The sequence below is a fragment of the Canis lupus genome, chromosome 30 (genome assembly GCF_003254725.2).
Source record: "Canis lupus dingo isolate Sandy chromosome 30, ASM325472v2, whole genome shotgun sequence".
In the NCBI taxonomy this organism is placed as follows: Eukaryota; Metazoa; Chordata; class Mammalia; order Carnivora; family Canidae; genus Canis; species Canis lupus.
The window spans coordinates 8,111,475-8,129,095 of record NC_064272.1 but is presented as its reverse complement, the minus strand read 5'-3'; the positions used below and the strand labels follow the sequence as shown (position 1 = coordinate 8,129,095).

General features: G+C 44.4%; 1 protein-coding gene across 3 annotated transcripts; it reads left to right on the top strand.

Annotated features, from left to right (window-relative positions):
* Positions 1 to 4,514: 4,514 nt before the first annotated feature.
* PPP1R14D (protein phosphatase 1 regulatory inhibitor subunit 14D) lies at positions 4,515 to 17,039 on the top strand. Of its 3 annotated transcripts, XM_025473165.3 has the most exons (4): positions 4,599 to 4,977; positions 16,226 to 16,306; positions 16,489 to 16,521; positions 16,731 to 17,039. In XM_025473165.3, exons 1-4 carry the CDS (start codon positions 4,723 to 4,725, stop codon positions 16,794 to 16,796), a joined length of 435 nt encoding a protein of 144 aa, XP_025328950.1. In that variant the 5' UTR covers positions 4,599 to 4,722; the 3' UTR covers positions 16,797 to 17,039. The 3 variants fall into 3 exon arrangements, with proteins under 3 accessions (XP_035564624.1, XP_048960335.1, XP_025328950.1); XM_049104378.1 differs by lacking the exon at positions 16,489 to 16,521 and having other exon boundaries at positions 4,598 to 4,977; XM_035708731.2 differs by having other exon boundaries at positions 4,515 to 4,977; positions 16,226 to 17,039.
* Positions 17,040 to 17,621: the final 582 nt, after the last annotated feature.

Genomic DNA, 17,621 nt, shown 5'->3' with positions numbered 1-17,621 from the left:
ACTTAGGGGAATCCCTGGGTGGCGCAGCGGTTTAGCGCCTGCCTTTGGCCCAGGGCGCGATCCTGGAGACCCGGGATCGAATCCCACATCGGGCTCCCGGTGCATGGAGCCTGCTTCTCCCTCTGCCTATATCTCTGCCTCTCTCTCTCTCTCTCTCTCTCTGTGTGTGTGACTATCATAAATAAAAATAAAAAATATTCTTTAAAAAAAATAAAAAACTTAAAAAAAAATTTTAAGTGATCTCTACACCCAATGTAGGCTTGAACTCATGACCCCAAGATCAAGAGTCACAACTTCTACTGACTAAGCCAGCCAGGCACCACTATAAATAATTTTTAATAAGAGAAGAGGCATTTAAGAATAGCCTAGTTCTGATGGTGTCTGTCTGAGGCTCATTTTATCCCACCATGAGACCTAGGGCAGGCCAGGGGAGCAGGGCAGACACCCTCGCCTCTGCCCAGACTGGCACCCTCTTTGTTTGCCCAACCTGATATGGCCCTGTGGTCTTGGTGCTTTTTCTTTCCATGTTATCTTGGGGCATGATTCCTTTATCTTGGCAAACTAACTGATGAATGGTGACGCGCGTATGTCAGTGAGAAGTGCATGAATGTAGAAATGGAAGAATGTTAATAAAGAGCCTTACACATAAATAATAGCCATAGCTCATTTGTGTGCCATTGAGCTTCATGGGAGCCATTCTGCATGTTCTTGCAAAATCTCCCCAACCTCCAGTTTACAGATGAGGAAACAGGCTCACAAAAGCTCCATGCGCGAACTTGTCCGTGTTCCTATGTGGGCATCTATGAAGTTTGCAGATGTTGTGTCTCCAGTCCATCACCAAGTTCTGCTAAATAGTACCCCCTAAGTAGCTCTCCACTGTCCCCTTCTCACTACCGACACTAGTACCTCCCCCAGTCAAGCCCCATAGTAGTGGCCTCCTAACTGATATCCTTCAGACTTTTTGCACCCTCTGATTCTCTCTTTAACAGGCAGAGTGATCTTTTGCAAATTTAAAGCCAAACATGTCAGCCTATCCCATCACTGTTACTTAAGATTTTGCTGTGACTCCCAATGCTCTTAGGATAGGGACAAAAATTCCTTAATGGAATTTTATTTTTTTAATTTTATCATTTTTTAAAAGATTTTATTTATTCATGAGACACACACAGAGAGAGGTGGGGGCAGAGACACAGGCAGAGGGAGAAGCAGGCTCCATGCAGGGAGCCCGACGTGGGACTCCATCTGGGTCTCCAGGATCACACCCCGGGCTGAAAGCAGTGCTAAACCGCTGAGTCACCTGGGCTGCCTGATAATTTTTTTCTTCTTTTTATACAATACCTATTGGTAGACCAAGAAACTAGTGTTCTATAAAATATACTTTGGGGCAAATTTCTTTTTTTTTTCTTAAGAATTTATTTATTTATTTATGAGAGACACAGAGAGAGAGAGAGAGAAAGAGAGAGAGAGAGAGATTGGCAGAGACATAGGCAAAGGGAGAAGACATGGGACTCAATCCTGGGTCTCCAGGATCACACCCTGGGCTGAAGGTGGCGCTAAACCACTGAGCCATCCAGGCTGTCCTAATTTTATCCTTAATATGGATCACAGGACCCTGTGTAGATACCTCTGTCCCTTCTGCCTCAGAACTTGTGTTTCCCTCCCTCCTCTCTCTGTTCTAGTCCCATTGACCTTTTAGTCCTTGTATTCAGTGTCTCCCTCCTGCCACAGGGCCTTTGCATTTGCTCTGACTTCCGCCAGATTCACTTCTGCTGGTCTCTGTGCCTAGTTAACTTCTATTCATCCTTCAGAATTCAAATCAGACTCTTACCACTTGCTAGGTCACATCCTCAGTAGACATTCTTATAGTACCTTTGGCCTTTTTTTTTTTTTTTTTTTCAGATCACTGAATGCAATTGTAGCTTTACATTTATCTGATTGGTTGATTAACATTTGTTTATTTTTACACTAGACTATAAGTTCCATGAAGGGAGGAACAGAGTTTCTTTTCGATCACCAATCCCCAGGATGGAACATAATGCTTGGCCTACTAGAGGCACTCATAAAATCTTTGTTATTAAGTGAAAGAGGTAATGAATGAACAAAACCCATTGAGTCTTCTGATCTGGTTCCTTTTCCTGAAAGGACTCCCAAACTCTTCACAAGACAGGAAACAGAAGATGGAGGGAACTATCATAATAATGCCTGCCCATCACAGAGTAAAACAGGTAATCAAAATAACAGCTGAGTCTACAGGCTGCATTCTAGAGGCCACCCTACCACCGCTCATTTCTACCCTCTTCCAAAGAAGCCCAGGAAGGAAACCACTGCAGAAAAATCTGTCAGCAAGCCTTTGGCAGACAGAGCTTCACCAGGAAGGCAGAGAATGAGAAGACAAAGAAAGGAAGGGAATGGATGTCTACTGAGAAGGGACTCTGTATTTGGACATATATGATATTATATATATCAACTCATTTAATTCCACCCCCCTCAAAACGCTTTGTTGCAGATGAGAAAATGGACTCAAAGAGGTTGTGAAATGTGAAGGTTATATAAAGCCAATGCAGGGCAAAAAGCTGAGTTTGAACTCAGATCTGTCAGCCTTCCTCCAAAGTCTGAGCTTTTCAGGCTACTTTCGTGTTGTGCAGCCCTCAAACACCTCCTCCAACTTAGAGCCCCAAAGCTTTTCATCATTAAAGACTCATCATATTGGAGGTACCTGAGTGGCTCAGTCAGTTAAGCATCTGACTCGGTTTCGGCTCAAGTCATGATCTCATAGCGTGCATACTCTCTCAAATAAATCTTAAAAAGCAAAAGACTCATCTGTTAGTTATTATCTAAAGCTCTCTTTCAGGAGTCAGTGTAGGATGGTTTTGGTCAATACATTGGAAACAAACTCAACATTTTATTATTTTTTTAAAAGATTTTACTTATTTATTTGACAGAGTGAGCAAGCGAGCATAAGCAGGGGGACTGGTAGAAGCAGAGGGAACGGGAGAAGCAGGCTCCCCGCTGAGCAGGGAGCCTGATATGGGGCTCGATCTCAGGGTCTTGGGATCATGATCTGAGCTGAAAGCAGATGCTTAACTGACTAAGCCACCAGGTCCCCAGAAACTCAACATTTTAAAGGAAACTAATTACTGCAAGACTTAAAAAGAAATATATTAACAAAAATTGGAATGTAGAAAGTAAAAGGGGATGATGAAGTTAATTTCCCATTCTTATTGAGGAGACAAGAGATACTGTTTAGAATGGAGGGGTGACAAATATATGATACTACACAAAGAGATAAATGTTGATCACAGGGGAATTAAAACAGAAGCTGTTGGTGTTGCTTCTGGGGAGTAGAGCTGGGGAGAGGAGAAAAACTTTCATTTTTTGTTCATTTGTCCTTCTGAGCTGTTCATCTTATTAAAAATGACAGTGTTTTTCTGTAACTTTTCTAAAAAGTTTAGAAATTTTTGTTACAGGGTACCTGGGTGGTGCAGTCGAGTACCCTACTCTTGATTTCGGCTTGGGTGGTGATCTCAGGGTCCTGGGATTGAGTCCCGCATCAGGCTCCTCACTCAGTGGAGAATCTGCTTGGGGTTCTCTCTCCCTCTCCCTCTCCTGCTCATTCTCTCTCACTCTCTCAAAATTAATAATTTTTTTTAAGATTTTATTTTATCCATGAGAGACACACACATAGATAGAGGCAGAGACACAGGCAGAGGGAGAAGCAGGCTCCATGCAGGGAGCCTGATGCAAGACTCGATCCCGGGACTCCAGGATGAAGGCAGGCGCTCACCTGCTGAGCCACCCAGGAATCCCCCAAATTAATAAATCTTTAAAAAAAGACAGTTTTTGTTATAAAAGACTAAACAAACATACATTTCCTTTATGATGCAAGTACTATATGTTTAGAACTAGTAGTCTTGTCACCTGGGTAAAAGTTAGGTCTGCAGGTTTCCTCAGTATCAGGAAGAAGAGTCAGGGGAGAGTCACGTGATGATCAACATGGCTTCCCAAGCAGTTGCTTCTAGGGAATGGGCCTGGGAGACAAGCTTGATTGATCTACCTTTGCAAGCACAGGACCAGGCTGACAGAGGAGCACCTCTTCCCTCACTTATTCATAAGGCAGCTCACGTTCAGACACACCCAGACACAAGAGGGTCCGATGAGGGCCAAGGATAGCCATTCGTCCAACTATTCCTGGTGACACTCAGGCCCCATCAGTGCCACCCTCAGAGCAGGAACTCCTACCTGCTCAGGACCCTGCTCCGGCAGGATCTATGGACTCCAGCTCCTCTTGACCCAGGTGGATCTAGTCCTAGACTAGATCTGCCATCAGGCTCTCAGGCGAGTGTGACTCCGGTCTTGTTCACAACTGGCCAGAGCACCAATCAGAGCCTTGCACCCCTCAGAACCCAAGGGTCCCTACTTCCTCCCAAGGCATGGGAGGCTCTTGACCTTTGCTTATCAGAAGTGTATATCACTTTGGGCTCTAGTAGCTGCAAAAAAAGAGGGCTAGGGCACAGCTCAGGAGTGCCTCTCACTGGCAGCAAAGAGCCAAGAAACTGACATTCCCAGCGCCAGATAGTCCTATTGATCTTTGACCCTCTGCTCCTCCTCCTTCCTTTCTTCCCTGCTGGCCTCTCCCTCTGTTCTCTGTCTCCTCACTTCCTTGGCACCCTTGCTCTGACCGGTGGTGTTTCCCAGATCCTTGCTCACGCCAACCCTTCTTCCATGCTGTCTTCAAGCCCTACTTCCTGCACATCTCCCAACCCTGATGGGGAGAACCCAATTAAGAAGGTCCAGTGGACTTCTGGGAGGAGGAGGACGTCATCCACAGACTCAGAGTCAAAGTCCCATCTCGACCCCTCCAAAGTGCCCAGGTCCCGGAGACCCAGCCGCCTGACGGTGAAATATGACCGGGGCCAGCTCCAACGCTGGCTGGAGATGGAGCAATGGGTGGACGCCCAGGTTCAGGAGCTCTTCCAGGTGAGTGACAGTGAGGCAGCAAGGGAGAAGGCAGGGTGCCTGGGACAGAGCCTGCTGGGAGACCTCAGGAGGAGCTGGAGGGCCAATGTGAGATGCTCCCATGGAGAGAAAGCTTCTCCTAACAGGTGAAGATAGATTTGCAGTCCCAAAATCTGCCTCCCTCTGGTCTGGGCTCTGCCTCTAATGCCCTTAAAAATCTGGGCCAGGTCTTTTTAACATTCCTGAGACTTAGTTTCCTAATCTATAAAATGAACCTATCAATGCCTGTCACATCTCTTTTGTGGGATTTTTTTTTTGAAGTTCAAATGAGATAGAAGAGCTATTTTTATTTATTTTATGTCTTACTCTCATCCTCAACACACATACATGTCGAGAGCTACATTGTCAAATACTATCGTTATCAGCCATGTGTAGCTATTTACCTTCCAATTAATAAAACAATTAGTTCAGTCCCTTGGTGACTCTGGCCACGTTTCAAATGCCGATAGTCCCATGTGGCAAGTGGCTGCCATATTGTCAGCATGTGTAGAGAGTATTTCCTTCCCTTCAGAATGGACAGCTCTGGACTAGAATGAGTCCTTGGCCCTGGCTCTGACGGACTCCTCTCACCTCCCCCTGAGAAAAGGACGGGTCTCTGCCCTTTGTCACGAGAAGTGGCACTTTTTTCCTCAGATGACTAAAGATCGGGATCCTAGAATAGTAACAACTGCTGTTTCTACAATGGGAATAACATTCTGGGGGGAGCCTGGGTGGCTCAGTCAGGTAAGTGTCTGCCTTGGGCTCAGGTCATGATCTCAGCCTCCTGGGATTGAGTCCTGCATTGAGCTTCCTGCTCAGCAGGGAACATGCTTCTCCCTCTCCTCCCTGCTCATCGTGTTCTAACTAGGTATCTCTGTGACTCTCTCTCTCTCTCTCTCTCTCAAATAAATAAAATCTTTAAAAAAAGAGAGAGAGAGGGCAGCCCCGGTGGCGCGGTTTGGCGCCGCCTGCAGCCTGGGGCGTGATCCTGGAGACCCGGGATCGAGTCCCACATCGGGCTCCCTGCGTGGAGCCTGCTTCTCCCTCTGCCTGTGTCTCTGCCCCTCTCTCTCTCTCTGTGTCTATGAATAAATAAATAAAGTCTTTAAAAGAGAGAGAGAGAGAGAGAGAATAACATTCTGAACACTTAGTTCTGTGTTAGGCACAGTGCCTAGCCCTTGACATGCATTACGCATTCGGCTGTCCCCCCACTCCCTTAGATAGGTATGTTTTACCGTGGAGGAAATGGAAGCTTGAGATGTTGAGTAACGAGCCCAAGGTCACACAACCGGGAGACCGGGAGCTGGGGCTCTGCCTGCGGAACCTGGGCATTTAGGTAAACAGCTTAGTGGGTCTCCACCCCTGAGGTACTTCAGAAAAAGCCTGATGACCTGACTGCACCCCAACTGACTAAATCTATTAAGGTGGGGCCCAGACACTTGTCTTTCTTTATAATCTCCACAGTTAATTCTAGCATGTGGCTGGCTGAGAACCACTGTGCCAAGCCAGAGACCAGGAGTCCTCCTTGTCTACATACCGTGGGTCCTTCTTTCGCCTCCTTCCTGACTCCATTCCTATCTTTTCTTTTCGGGGACAGTGGGGGGGGCTTGTCACATTTCCAGGTAAGGGCTGTGTCGGTGGCCCTGCTGTTGGGGGTGGAGAAGAATGATGCATGTGGCCCGGACTGTCTTGTGAAGCTCACTGGGTCATGTGTTAGTTTGGTCCAGGTGTCGACCCTGTCCTCTGCAGTGTCCTGGGCTCACTTGTGCAGGGTAGGTAGGGAGATGCTCTTGAGCTGGGCGCAGGAGAGGCATGCTTTCTTGGCTTGCTTCTGCTCTGCCTCCACTGCCAGCACCCTCCCTCTCCGGATCAGTTTCAGTTTCAGACTGTTGGGCACTTGCATACAAAATCTCATATTTCAGACACCTCAGAGCAAACTTTCTAGGCATCAGAGAAAGACACTAAGCAAAGCACCAGGTTTTGCAAGATCAACACGGGGGGGCGGAGAGCAATATAATAAAGAGCTCATAACATTGGAAAACAGGATATGTGGGAGGACCACTCCCAGGCAATGACGGAAATAAAATACCTGGCCTGTGGTTGCCATGGCAATTGTCCAAAGGTGCCAGGCAGCAGTTCCTCTCCCAATCCCTGCTCTTTTCAGCAGGAAGCAGCCAAGTGGTGGGGGAAGCCCCAGGTGGCTGGTCATCTTGGGAGAGATTGAGGCAACAGTGTCTCCAGGCTTAGCCTGACCCAGTTTTACCTTCATAGAGCCTGTCTCCACCCAGCAGGCTCTCCCCAACACACCCACCTTGGATAGCAGTGCCGGCAATGGTTGCAGGGATGCATTGATACTTGTTCAGTTCGATTTGATGGAATCCAACCTTACTTTGTTGGAGGGCCCCACCTCTTCTCACTGGATATGCAACCTTCTCTGAGGTCTTCAGAGGAACCAAGTCTGGGTTCAACAAAACAAACAGACTTGGGGCCTTAGAATTCCTATTGTCCAAAGGTGGAGTGTGGATTTGGCTCTGAGCAAGGATATAAACACTAATGAGTTTTTGCCAAGGGCACCAATCACTGTACAGGATATTGTCGACCACTCTGGAGTTTTGAAAACATTCCTTTCCTATAGCTTCTATGATAGCATCTTTTCCTGGTAGCAGCTGGCATTTTGATGTAGCCCTTCTGATGTGATGACATCTTAAGAAACAATCTATTAGACTTCCAATTTTATTTTTAAAAATATTTTATTATTTATTCATGAGAGACACACACAGAGAGAGAGAGAGAGGCAGAGACACAGGCAGAGGGAGAAGCAGGCTCCATGCAAGGAGCCTGATGTGGGACTTGATCCCGGGTCTCCAGGATCAGGCCCTGGACTGAAGGTGGCGCTAAACCGCTGAGCCACCCAGACTGCCCCAGGCATCCAACTTTAAAAAAGTATGGTTAACGAACATATGAAACAGACACTTGTTAGCTCCTCCCTGAGCCTTGCTCCACTGCTGGTTCTCAAGGCAGAGAGTTCAGGAGGAAGGGGAATGAGTATAGAGTGAAGGTTAGAAAGCAGTCAAATCAGGCAGCATCTGGCAGGAAACTGCTATATGAAATATTGAGTCACAATTTTACACTTGTTCATTTCAGCAGGAGTCATTTGATATATCCACTCATTTTCTGAGAATTCAAAAAAATACTTCAGGGAAAGAATATCTGGTTTATAAAAAAAATAAAATCTGGCTTATGATATCAGCTCATAGTCTCAATTTCAGACTATAGCTGCAATCTCTCAGTAATATGCATACCTTATATTCAAAATACATGTGGATAATATCATAAGTGATGTGAAAAGGTTTTTTGGGGGGCCAGACTAGTACTTTCTATTTTTGTTTTTTTTTTTAGAGGTTTTATTTATTTATTCATGAGAGACACAGAGAAGAAGGCAGAGACACAGGCAGAGGGAGAAGCAGGCTCCCTGCAAGGAGACCAACACGGGACTTGATCCCAAGACCCCAGGATCACGACCTGAGCCAAAGGCAGACACTCAACCACTGAGCTACCCAGGCGCCCTCAAACTAGTACTATTTTAGAGGTAGAATTCTAGTAATTAGAATGCAGCTTTACTATTCAGCCCCCCGCTCCACCTTCTGAGATTCCAATTGCACATATGTTAGACCACTTGATATCATACCACAGGTCATCAAAGCTCTGTTCTCTTCTTCCTCTCCCTTGCCTGCCCCCTGTGAAGGTTTTTTTCTCTCTGTGTTTCATTTTGACTAGTTTCTGTCACTGTATCTTTAAGTTCAACTGATCTATTTTTGGCAACATCCAAATATGCTGTTAACTTATCTAGTAAATTTTTCATTAAAAATATTGTATCTTTTGAGGCGCCTGGTTGACTCAGTCAGTAGAGCATGTGATTCTTGATCTCTGGGTTGTGAGTTCGAGCCCCACGTTGGGTATAGAGATTACTTAAAAATAAAATCTTTTAAAAATATATATTGCATTTTTAAAAAAGATTTTATTTAATTATTTGAGAAAGAGACAGAGAGAGAGAGGCAGAGAGAATATAAGCAGAAGAGAGGCAGAGGGAGAATCAGACTCCCTGCCAGGCAGGAAGCCCCATGTGGGACTCGATCACAGGACTCTGAGGTCATGCTCTGAGCAAAAGGCAGATGCTTAACCGACTGAGCCACCCTGGTGCCCCATATTGCATTTTTCATCTCTAGATGCTCCATTTGTTTTTTTCCCATATATTTCATTTTTCTCATTACTGTGTTCATGTTTTCCTCATCTGTTGATTCCACCATCTCTGTCATTTCTGGGTCTGCTTCTATTAACTGATTTTTCTTCTCTTTATAGGTTACATTTCCTGATTCTGGTATGACTAGTGATTTTTGTTTGGATACTGGACATTTTATGAATTTTATCTTACTGGGTAACTGGATTTTTTTTCTTCCTTAAAGCATTGGGCCTGGGATCCTTGGGCTTTAGTGCCTGCCTTTGGCCCAGGGCGCGATCCTGGAGACCCGGGATTGAATCCCACGTCGGGCTCCCAGTGCATGGAGCCTGCTTCTCCCTCTGCCTATGTCTTTGCCTCTCTCTCTCTCTCTCTCTCTGTGACTATCATAAATAAATAAAAATTAAAAAAAAAAAGCATTGGGCCTTGTTCTAATAGGCAGTTTAGTTACTTGTGGCTCAGTTTGATCCTTCTGAAGCTTGTTTTTAAGTTATGCTGAGTCTAGAGTAGCCTTTCATCTAGAGAATAATTTAACCCCCAGTAAAGTATGGCCCTTCTGAGGTCTCTATTGAATTCCTGCATGATAAACGATGACTGTCCACTCTGGGTGAGGGGAACTTGATATTCTTCCCAGTCCTGTGTGAGGTCTGTTCATCTCTGGGCCCTTGGGGCCTCACAGTACCTGGCCTTGTGAAGCTTTACCCTATGAATGTGCATCTTGTGTTCGGCAAAGACCCAACAGAACCCTTATGCAGATTTCTGGAGGTCTCTTTCTTCATGACTGCCTCCTTTCCACAACTGTGCCTAACAACTTCCAACCACCTCAACCCTGAACTCTGATGTCTGTCATATCAATATAGCGAGACCATTGTGCTCTGCTTGGGAACTCTCTCTGCTCTGTGGTCTGGAAATTGTCTCTAGGAGGAAATTCAGGGCAATTACAGAGTTTACCTCTTCTGTTTCCTTTCTCTCCCAGGTAGTCCTGAGCCACCTGTTGTCTAATGACTGTTAATATATTTTTGTTTAGTTTTCTAGTCCCTTATGGTAGGAGAATAAATACAGACCCTGTTACTCCATCATTTCCAGAAATATAAATATCTGGTTAACTCTTACTTAGCCTTCAGGTCTCAGATTAGATGTCATTTCCTCCAGGAAGCCTTCCTGCACCCCAGGTTTGGTTCGGTTCCCTTTCCATGTGTTCTCAAAATATCTTATCAGAGTGCTTATCATTCTGTGTCATAACGGCCATTTCATTTGTCTGTATCCTTCAGGAGACAATAAGCTTTGCAAGGGCAAAATTATGTCTGTCTGTCTTGCTGTTATGGCCCTAGCACTTATCACAACACTTGGTGTATAGCATGTACTCCATTAAAAGAATGAAAACTGAACCAGATGAGCTAGAAACTAAGGAGGCAAAAAGGAAAGTCTAGAGCTTAGGGTGAAAGACCTAACTTAGAACTCTAGCATTATTTATTTTAAAAAGGTATGGAAGAACCAAAACTGTTAACAGTGATTACCTGTTGGCAGTTGGAGGAATGAGAGGACAGGTGAGGCTTTAAGATTATTTATTTATTTATTTATTTATTTATTTATTTATGAGAGAGAGAAAGAGCATGAGCAGGGGGAAGGAGCAGAGAGAGAGGGAGAAGCGGACTCCCTGCTGAGTAGGGAGCCCGATTCGACTCAGGGCTCCATCCCAGGACCCTGAGATCATGACCTGAGCCACAGGCAGATGTTTAAGTGACTGAGTCACTTAGGCACTCCTTTCTTTCCTTTTTTTTAAAAAACAAAACAAAACAAAACACCAACATTATTGAGATATAACTGACAGAAAATAAAATTTGAAGTGTATATTGGGATGCACTTTGCCAGGTGTAACTGCTACCCCAATTATGATATGGAACATTTCCGTTGTCTGAAAAGTTCCTCCAAATAACCGTTAGACAAATTATACTTGTTACTTATTGTATCTGTTTCTATTATGTTTCTTCCACTTGCCTCTAACATGTGGACTCTTGGAGGACAGGATCTTTGTTTTGTTCACTGAAATTCCCAAGTTCATGGTACCACATTAATAGCAGTAACTGAACACATGTTTGTTGAGTAAATAGTTTTTAAAGGATTAGATAACCAAAAGGAAAAAGTGAAATTATCAAACCTCTAGAGAATGTAAAGGTGAATATCAAATATTTATTCAAATGAGTATGAGAAGAACTTACCAAGCATTTAAAGGAAGAAGGAGAAGGAAAAGAAGAATAGCAGCAGCAGCAGCAGCAGCAAAATCCAACCTGGAAAAGACTATTAGTTACATTAAACTATATAAACACAGATATTTCCCCAACTCCTTCCTCACACATGAATGGTATTTCCAGGGGCACATGGGTGGCTCAGTTGGTTAAGTGACAGACCCTTGATTTCGGCTCAGGTCAAATGATCTTATGGTTGTGAGATTGGGCCCTGTGTCCAGGCTCTGTGGTCAGCAGGTAGTCTGCTTGAGATTCTCTCTCCCTCTCCCTGCCCCACTTGTGCTCTAAACAAAGAAACAAACAAATAAATATTTAGGGTGCCTGGGTATCTCAGTCTGTTAAGTGTCTGCTACAGCTCAGATTCATGATCCTTGAGTCTTGGGATCAAGCTCTGCATCAAGCTTCCTGCTCAGTGGCGAGTCTGCTTCTCCCACTGCTCCCCTTCTGCTCATGCTATCTCTGTCTCTCTCTTTCTCAAATACATTTCAAAAATATTTAAAAAAATAAAAATTAAAAAAGAAGTTTAAAAAAATCTTCATTTAAAAAGATTTATTTATTTATTTATTTATTTATTTATTTATTTATTTATTCATGAGAGACACACAGAGAGAGGTAGAGACAAAGACAGAGGGAGAAGCAGGTTTCCATAGGGAACCCGATGCAGAACTTGATCCTGGATCCCACAATCATGGGATGCAGGATCCCATGATTGAGCCAAAGGCAGATGCTCAACCACTGAGCCACCCAGGCGTCCCAAGACAGCAGCTCTTGAAGCATATTCTGGTGACTCTGGTGTTCCCAAGACCCTTTCAGAGGGCCTACAGTTATTTTCATAATAATAATACTGAGATGTCAATTGTCTTTTTCACTATGTTGACATTTGCACTGATAATACAAAAACAGTGGTGGCCCTTAGTGAGAAAGTGGCAATGGGGGCACCTGGTTGGCTCAGTTGGAGGAGTATGTGAGGTCTTGGGGTTGTGAGTTTAAGCCCCACGCTGGATGTAGAGATTAGTTAAATAATAAACTTAAAGGAAAGAAAGAAAGTGGCACCATCCTGTACTAGTGTTACAGGAACTTTTATTCCCTTAGTGCCTGTGGTCTTGGTCAGAGCACTTTGAAAAATGAAGAGGCCCCAAAGATACAGAAGCAATGAAACGCTGGGACACCTGCACCCCAATGTTTATAGCAGCAATGTCCACAATAGCCAAACTGTGGAAGGAGCCTCGGTGTCCATCGAAAGATGAGTGGATAAAGAAGATGTGGTTTATGTATACAAGGGAATATCACTCAGCCATTAGAAATGACAAATACCCACCATTTGCTTCAACGTGGATGGAACTGGAGGGTATTATGCTGAGTGAAGTAAGTCAATCGGAGAAGGACAAACATTATATGTTCTCATTCATTTGGGGAATATAAATAATAGTGAAAGGGAATAAAAGGGAAAGGAGAAGAAATATGTGGGAAATATCAGAAAGGGAGACAGAACATAAAGACTCCTAACTCTGGGAAACTAACTAGGGGTGGTGGAAGGGGAGTAGGGCGGGGGGTGGGGGTGAATGAGTGACGGGCACTGAGGGGGGCACTTGACGGGATGAGCACTGGGTGTTATTCTGTATGTTGGCAAATTGAACACCAATAAAAAATAAATTTATTATAAAAAGATTAAATTAAATTAAAAATAGGGGGAAAAAAAGAAAAATGAAGAGGTAAGCCAGACAAAGCGTGATGGGCAGGAAGGCAAAGTTTATTGAGCAATAGTACAAAGCTTCCAAAGAGAGTGGGGACCCGAGAGGATTGCCATTTTGGCATTCAAATCTAGGGGGTTTTATAAGCTCTTCTGCAGAACTATAATGAGCATCCTGAGTGTGGGCCCCTTGTGGATTGTCCCCGAAGGTGTGCTAATCAGGGCTTTGATCGTGTACCTGTATACCTATCAGGTTATTGTTCACGTGTTAATGGTCTTCTGGGCTGACATTTGGAGACCGTCTCAACTTGTGATAGTGACAAGTTGAGGTTTATGGTTAATTGTTTCATTTCAGGCAGTTTTGCAAAAGTCACTTCTGCAGAGGGTGCTAGATGGGATGCTGTTGTGGTCTCATCTAAGCTGTAAATCAGAATTCTAGTGCAGTTTTGTCTTAGCTATCCCAGCTAAGACAGCTGTTTTCTTGTTGGGGATCCTGGCCCTGACTACCTAATTGTCCAACTAACTCCTAACACAAGTCATTACCACCATGCCACTTTCACTTAAGAAAGTCCTTGATGAAGCAGTAAACCACTAAGTTAATTAAAACTTGGTGAATTGAATTGACACCTTTGTTTTTATTTTTTTTTAATTTTTATTTATTATTTATGATAGTCACACACAGAGAGAGAGGCAGAGACAGAGGCAGAGGGAGAAGCAGGCTCCATGCACCGGGAGCCCGACGTGGGACTCGATCCCGGGTCTCCAGGATCGCGCCCTGGGCCAAAGGCAGGCGCCAAACCGCTGCGCCACCCAGGGATCCCTGAATTGACACCTTTGAATTCACCTTTTTAATAGACTTAATTTTTAGAGCAGTTTAGGTTCACAGGAAGACTGAGCAGAAAGTAGAGTTCTTCCCATGTTCCCTTCCCCCCACACACATGTGCACAGCCTCCCCTGCTATCAACATCCCCCACTAGAGCAGTACCCTTTTACAATCAGTGAACCTACACTGATCCATCATTAGCTCCCAAAGTTCATAGTTTGCTTTTGGTTCACTCTTGGTGTTGGACAAATGGTTTGGACAAATGTGTAATGACATGTATCTACCATGATAGTATTGTACAGAGTATTTTCTCTGCCCTAAACATCTTCTGTGCTCCACCTATTCATCCCACTTTCCCTGTTAATCCCACTGATCTTTTTACTGTCTTCATGGTTTTGCAGACAGAATGTGGTATAGTTGGAATCATACAGAATGTATGGCCAATTTCAGATTGGCTTCTTTCACTTATTCTAGGTGTTTACAGTTCATTTAGATCTTTTCATGGCTTAACAGCTCATTTCTTTTAGTGCTGAGTAATACTCTATTGTCTGGATGTGCCACAGTTGATTTATCCATTTACCTATTGAAGGACAGATTGATTGCTTCCAAGTTTTGGTAATTACGAATAAAGCTGGTATAAACATTTTTATGCAGGTTTTTGTGTGGTTATGTTTCAAATTCACTTGGGTAAATATTAAGGATCTTGATCACTGGATCATATAGTATAAGTGTGTTTAGTTCTGTAAGAAACAGCCAAAATGCTTCCAAAGTGGCTATACTATTTGACATTCTCACCAGCAATGAATGAAGGTTCCTGCTGTTCCACATCCTCACCAGCATTCGGATTTGGATTTTTTGCCAATCTAATAGGTATGTGGTGTATCTCATTGTTGTCTTAATTTGCAATTTCCTAATCACATATGACGTTTAACATCTCTTATGCTATTTGCCATCTGCATATCTTCTTTGGTGAGAGATCTGCTCAGATCTTTGGCCCATTTTTTTTATTGGGTTGTTTCTTTTTTATTGTTGAATTTCAAGACTTGTCTATTTTGGACAATAGTCCTTTATCAGATACATCCTTTGCAAATATTTTCTCCCAGTCTGTGGGAGTCTTCTCATTTTCCTGAGCTCCTTTCATTTTTAATTATAAATTCTATTGTTTCAATTATTTCACTGACTATAATAACTTTTGAAGATAGCCTTATTGAGATGATTCACAATGCCATACAATTTCACCCACTTACAATGCACACTTCCTAAAGTTTTAAGTATCTTTGGGATTATACAACCATAACTTAATTTTCAGACATTTTATCACTGCAGAAAAAATCCTGTACCAATTAGCAGTCACACCTCATTCCTTACCACTACCACTCCCAGCCCTAGGCAACCACGAATGTACTTTGTGTCTCCATGGATTTACCTATTCTGGACATTTCATACAAATTGAATCATGTAATATGTGGCCTTTTGTAACTGGCTTCTTTCACTAACAATGTTTTCAAGGTACATCCATGTTGTAGCATGAGTCAATGCTTTGTTCCTTTTATTGCTGAGTAATATTGTATGGCTACATTATATTTTATTTATCCATTTATCAGTTGATGGAGATATGTGTTGTTTTCACCTTTTGGCTGTTGTGAATAATGCTATGGGCATTCATGTGCAAAGGTTTGTGTTTCCATTTCTCTTGAGAGTAGACCTAGGAGTGGGATTGCTGGGGCAGATGAGAACTTTTTTTTTTTTAAGATTTTATTTATTTATTCATGAGAGACACACAGAGAGGAGCAGAGACATAGGCAGAGGGAAAAGCAGGCTCCATGTGGGGAGCCTGATGTGGGACTCAATCCCAGGACCCTGGGATCACAACCTGGGCCAAAGGCAGATGCTCAATCACTGAGCCACCCAGGTCCCAGATGAGAACTCTATATTTAACATTTTAAAGAACTGCCAGACTGTTTTCCAAAACAGCTGTACTATTTTATATCTTTACCTACAATATGCATAACTTTTGAAATTAAACACTCTTTTTAAAGAACTCTAGCCTTGTTTCAGATAGGAGATAGTAGGTCCTAAGTGTTAAATGGAAGAATGAACAGGTGGTTTGAGGAGGATGAGGAGATGGACTGAACATGAGAAGCAGGGTAGGAAATGGGGGAGCCCCTGACAGTGACTTTTACTCCAGCACCAGCTGGCAAGGCCTCTCTGAGCCCCATGTGATTCCCAAACAGGATCAACCAACTCCTGAGCCTGAGATCGACCTGGAGGCTCTCATGGAACTATCCACAGAGGAACAGAAGACTCACTTGGAGGTAGAATGTAGGGCTGGGCTTAGAGTGGGAGGAACCCAGGAACCCAAGTTTTGCCTCCCTGAGTGGCATGGGGAGAACCAATTCAGAAGGGAGGACTCCTGGGAGGTTGCATAGAGGCTGCATAGAGGCTTGTGGGAGACTGCTTTGGCTCAGGAACCCACTCTTTGCTCTCTTCCACCCAGGCTGTTCTCCAAAACTGTCCCCGCCCTACAGAGGTAAGGGATGCCCTGCTGCTCTGGGGGTAAGAAGGGCCTGGGGGGAGGCAGCTAATGGAAAGGAATATTTGAGAGGAAGGCTTGGCTCTAGGTTCTTCCCCTCTTCTCCAGCTCCAGAAACATGGGGTCGGGGGGAGATTAGGGAGGGCAGTGTGGTGGGTGGGTGTGACCCCATGCCTTGATCTCACTCACCCCTGTTTCTCTCTCAGCCTTTTATATCTGAGCTGCTCAGTGAACTCAAGAAACTCCGGAGACTCAGTCGGCCTCAGAAATAAGCCTTGTGAGACTACTGTCAGCAGCCTCAGCACTGCCAGGCCTGCCCTGAACCTCTGAATCCTGGGCTGAGAGGCAATGGCCCTTTGGGACACTGACAAGGAACATGGAAGATGAGGAGGGACATTTGGACACCCCTAGTATATGTGCAGTTACAGCTGGGCTTTCTGGAAGCCATTCATGGCTGTTGCCCAGTACTTTCCTTGGCAGCTAAGTAGATAAAGCCTTTGGGAGTGCCAGATGAATGGAGTGTGGAGCATATCTGTCCTGAGGGATGGGCAGTGGGGGGATGGGGGTGGGGGTGGGCAGGTAAAGTGATATACCAGAGGGTCAGCATCCTGAGCCACCAGGCTCTGTCCATACCTCCTCTGTCCTTCTATACAAACTGGCCTCAGGAATTCAAAGGTCACAGTTCTGCTTTAGAGCTCATAATCTAGCAAGGGCCAGAGGCCAAACGGAGGGCACCAGACTAGGACACACAGCATCCTCCATCACCAACGACAGGAGCCCAGGTTGTAAATACTAGTTCTGAATGCCAGAGGAGAGGTAACAGGGAAAACCTAGCTGTCTCCCTAAATGAGTCAGGAGGCATCAGGCTGAGGACTATCCAGAGCTGGCTCCAGTCAAGCAGCAGAAAGAGAAAAAGCAGAAGCTAAGCAGAGAGGCTAGGAGTCAGCTCTGGAGGTGTTGCTGGAAAGATACCGGGTCTGAATGGCAGGAAGGTTGAGACAGGAGCCCGGAGAGGTGGCATCCTTTGGGAGTTAGGCAGGAAGCAGAGTATGCATTCACTATTTGTGCATGCATTGTCTGAGTACCAGGGAGGCTGA

What these genes read in the sequence shown, in the direction of transcription:
- PPP1R14D (XM_035708731.2), top strand. Translation starts at nt 4,723, where the DNA reads ATGCTGTCTTCAAGCCCTACTTCCTGCACATCTCCCAACCCTGATGGG. An exon ending in AGGTTCAGGAGCTCTTCCAG is followed by an intron (nt 4,978 to 16,225) that starts GTGAGTGACAGT and finishes ATTCCCAAACAG; the next exon opens with GATCAACCAACTCCTGAGCC.